This window comes from Monoraphidium neglectum (assembly GCF_000611645.1).
Source record: "Monoraphidium neglectum strain SAG 48.87 unplaced genomic scaffold scaffold02007, whole genome shotgun sequence".
Taxonomy (NCBI): domain Eukaryota; kingdom Viridiplantae; phylum Chlorophyta; class Chlorophyceae; order Sphaeropleales; family Selenastraceae; genus Monoraphidium; species Monoraphidium neglectum.
The window spans coordinates 4,717-7,132 of NW_014011621.1; the positions used below are offsets into that span (position 1 = coordinate 4,717).

General features: G+C 71.7%; 1 protein-coding gene across 1 annotated transcript in view; it reads right to left on the bottom strand.

The window, feature by feature from the left end:
• The window catches only part of MNEG_9638 (Ca2+ transporting ATPase, plasmamembrane), a gene marked incomplete at both ends in the record, with an annotated part of 10,309 nt that overhangs the window by 4,465 nt on the left and 3,428 nt on the right, over nt 1-2,416 (bottom strand). Inside the window, 2 exons of the mRNA XM_014041890.1 lie at nt 461-1,597; nt 1,983-2,278. Coding sequence (XP_013897344.1) covers nt 461-1,597; nt 1,983-2,278 — 1,433 coding nt within the window. The remainder of the gene's footprint in view (nt 1-460; nt 1,598-1,982; nt 2,279-2,416) is intronic.

Here is a 2,416-nt window from a genome sequence, read left to right on the forward strand (position 1 = left end):
GTGTGTGTGTGCGCGTGCGTGCGTGCGTGCGTGTGTGCGTGTGTGTGTGTGTGTGTGTGTGTGTGTGTGTGTGTGTGTGTGTGTGTGTGCGCGTGCGTGCATGCGCGTGTGTGCGTGTGTGCGTATGCCGAACGGTGGGAGGAGAGGGCGAGGGCGCTGAACCTGGAATTGCGACGACACCACACAAGAGGGAGCCCACGGGTCGCGCATCCCACCAGACCGCAGGCCCGGGTGCACCGGCCGGGGGCCATCAGGGCGTGCCCCCCAAGCGGCCAGCAGCCCCACGTCTCGCACCCAGGAGCCAGGAGCTCCTCGTAAGCTGCGCCCTGCAGCCAGCGGCAGCCCCGGCCTGGCTGCGGGGCTTGGCAAACAGACCACGGCACCCCAGCAAACACCCAGGAGCGTTGCAACGCCCTGCACACGCGCTTCAAAACGGCCCCCTCAACAGCCAGGCCCCCACCTGCAGCGGTCGAGCAGTATCTCGCCCGCCCCCTTCACGAACGCCGTCGCGCCGCGCCCCGCGCCGCCGCCGCCTCCAGCCCTGCCGCCTCCGTCCCCATCAGCGTCCTCGTTAGCGTCTGCGACAACAACCGCCATGAGCTTGCGCGCACTCGTGAAGGGCAGCGCCCGCACGACCCTCGCGCGGCTGCCCAGCGCGGCCGAGAGCGCCTCGCGGCGCCCCCTGAGGCGGCACGCGAACTCCAGCAGCGCGCACTCTGTCCTGTTGCCGCTCCTGTCCATGGTGCGGCTCTCTGCATCAAAACGGATGCTCGCCGTGCTGTTGAGCGTTATGTTTGCCACCAAGAGGTCCCGCACGCGCGGCGACAGCCCGTGGAAGCTTCCGCCGCTGGCTGCGGCGCCGCCGCCGCCGCGAGAGGTGCCGCGCGCCGCGTCGGCGCCCGGCGGGAAGCTGCCGCTGCGGTCGGCGAGCAGCTGCCGCAGGAGCGGCTCGTCGCAGCCGTCCAGGGAGAGGCTTACGCAGGTGGCGCGGTCCACGCCCATCGTGGACAGCGCGTCGCCGCTGCTGCTGCTGCTGCTGCTGCTGCTGCTGCTGCTGCTGCTGCTGCTGCTGCTGCCGCTGCCGCTGCTGCGGGTTGCGCCGCCGGGCCGCGCGGCGGCCGCGCCCGCGCCCGCGTTAGGGGCAGCAAGGGTGGCAGCGGCGGGCGCGGCGTCGACGCTGGCGGCGGCGCTGACGCTGGCGCGAGGGCTGACACTGCTGCTGCTGCTGCTGCTGCTGCTGCCGCTGCTCCTGCCGTTGCTACTGCTGCTTTTTCCACCGTTGAAAGCAGCGCCATTATCAATCGAGGAGCACGGCTCCATCGCAACCTCTGGCACCAACCAAGACAGGCTGTCGCCACTCTCCCCTGCCTCCGCCGCCCCCAACGCCCCGCCGCCCGGCCCCTGCTCATCCGACGCAGCGGCGGCGGCCGCAACGGGTGCGGTCGCCGCGCGCGCGCCGCTCCTGGCGCCGGGAGCGCCGGCGCTAGGGGCTGTGTTGGTGGCGGCGGTAGCCGAGCGGCGGACTCTGAACATTGCGCGGTCCACCATGAGATGAGTCACCCTCATGTCGTTGGCCGTCAGGGTGCCCGTCTTGTCGCTGCGCTCGTGTAACGGTGGAAGAGGTGGGGAAGCCCGAGGTGGGGTCGCGGGTTGGGGCTGGGGCGGGGGCTGGGGCGGCGCCGGGTTTGCGCGCCTGCAGGCCTCTGGGGAGGGCGCAGGTGCCTGAGGCGGACGGCCCTGCCCCGCAGCGCAGCGATCCGAGCGCACGTGGTAGCAGGGCCCGGAGGACCGTACAGCAAAGCTGGCAGGCCCACGGCTGCACGCCGCCCCCAACAGACCCGCGCCCAAACCTCCCGCTGCTGCAGCACTCACGCCCAATCCGAACTCGCGTGAACTCCAACACTTGCTTCCCCAGCACCATCCCCCACAAAGACACGCGCGTGCACCCACACACACGCACGCGTGCACACACACAACCCTACCTGCAAATCGTGGTGCACCCCGCCATGGTCTCGCACGCGTCCAGGTGCCGCACCAAATTGTTGTCCTGCAGCATCCGCTGAACGCTGAACGCCAGCGCCAGCGTTACCGCCAGCGGCAGGCCCTCGGGCACCGCGACCACCAGCAGCGTGATCGAGGTTATGACGAAATCGAGGTAGCGCTGCAGGTCGTCCCCCGCGAGCAGCCACGGCGCCGCGAGGCGGCCCGCGGCGGCGAGGTCGGCGGTGTGGGCCGCGCAGTTGAACAGCAGCGTGCCGGCCGCAGCGGCCATGCCCAGCTGCCCGATGGTGTGGGCGAGGCCCTCCAGCTTCGAAGACAATGCAGTCTGCTGGCGCAGGGGCAAGCCGCCCCCCGCCGCCGCGGCCGCGGGAAGGCTGGCCGCAGAGGCGGGGCCGGGGCCGGCGCCGCCGGCGGC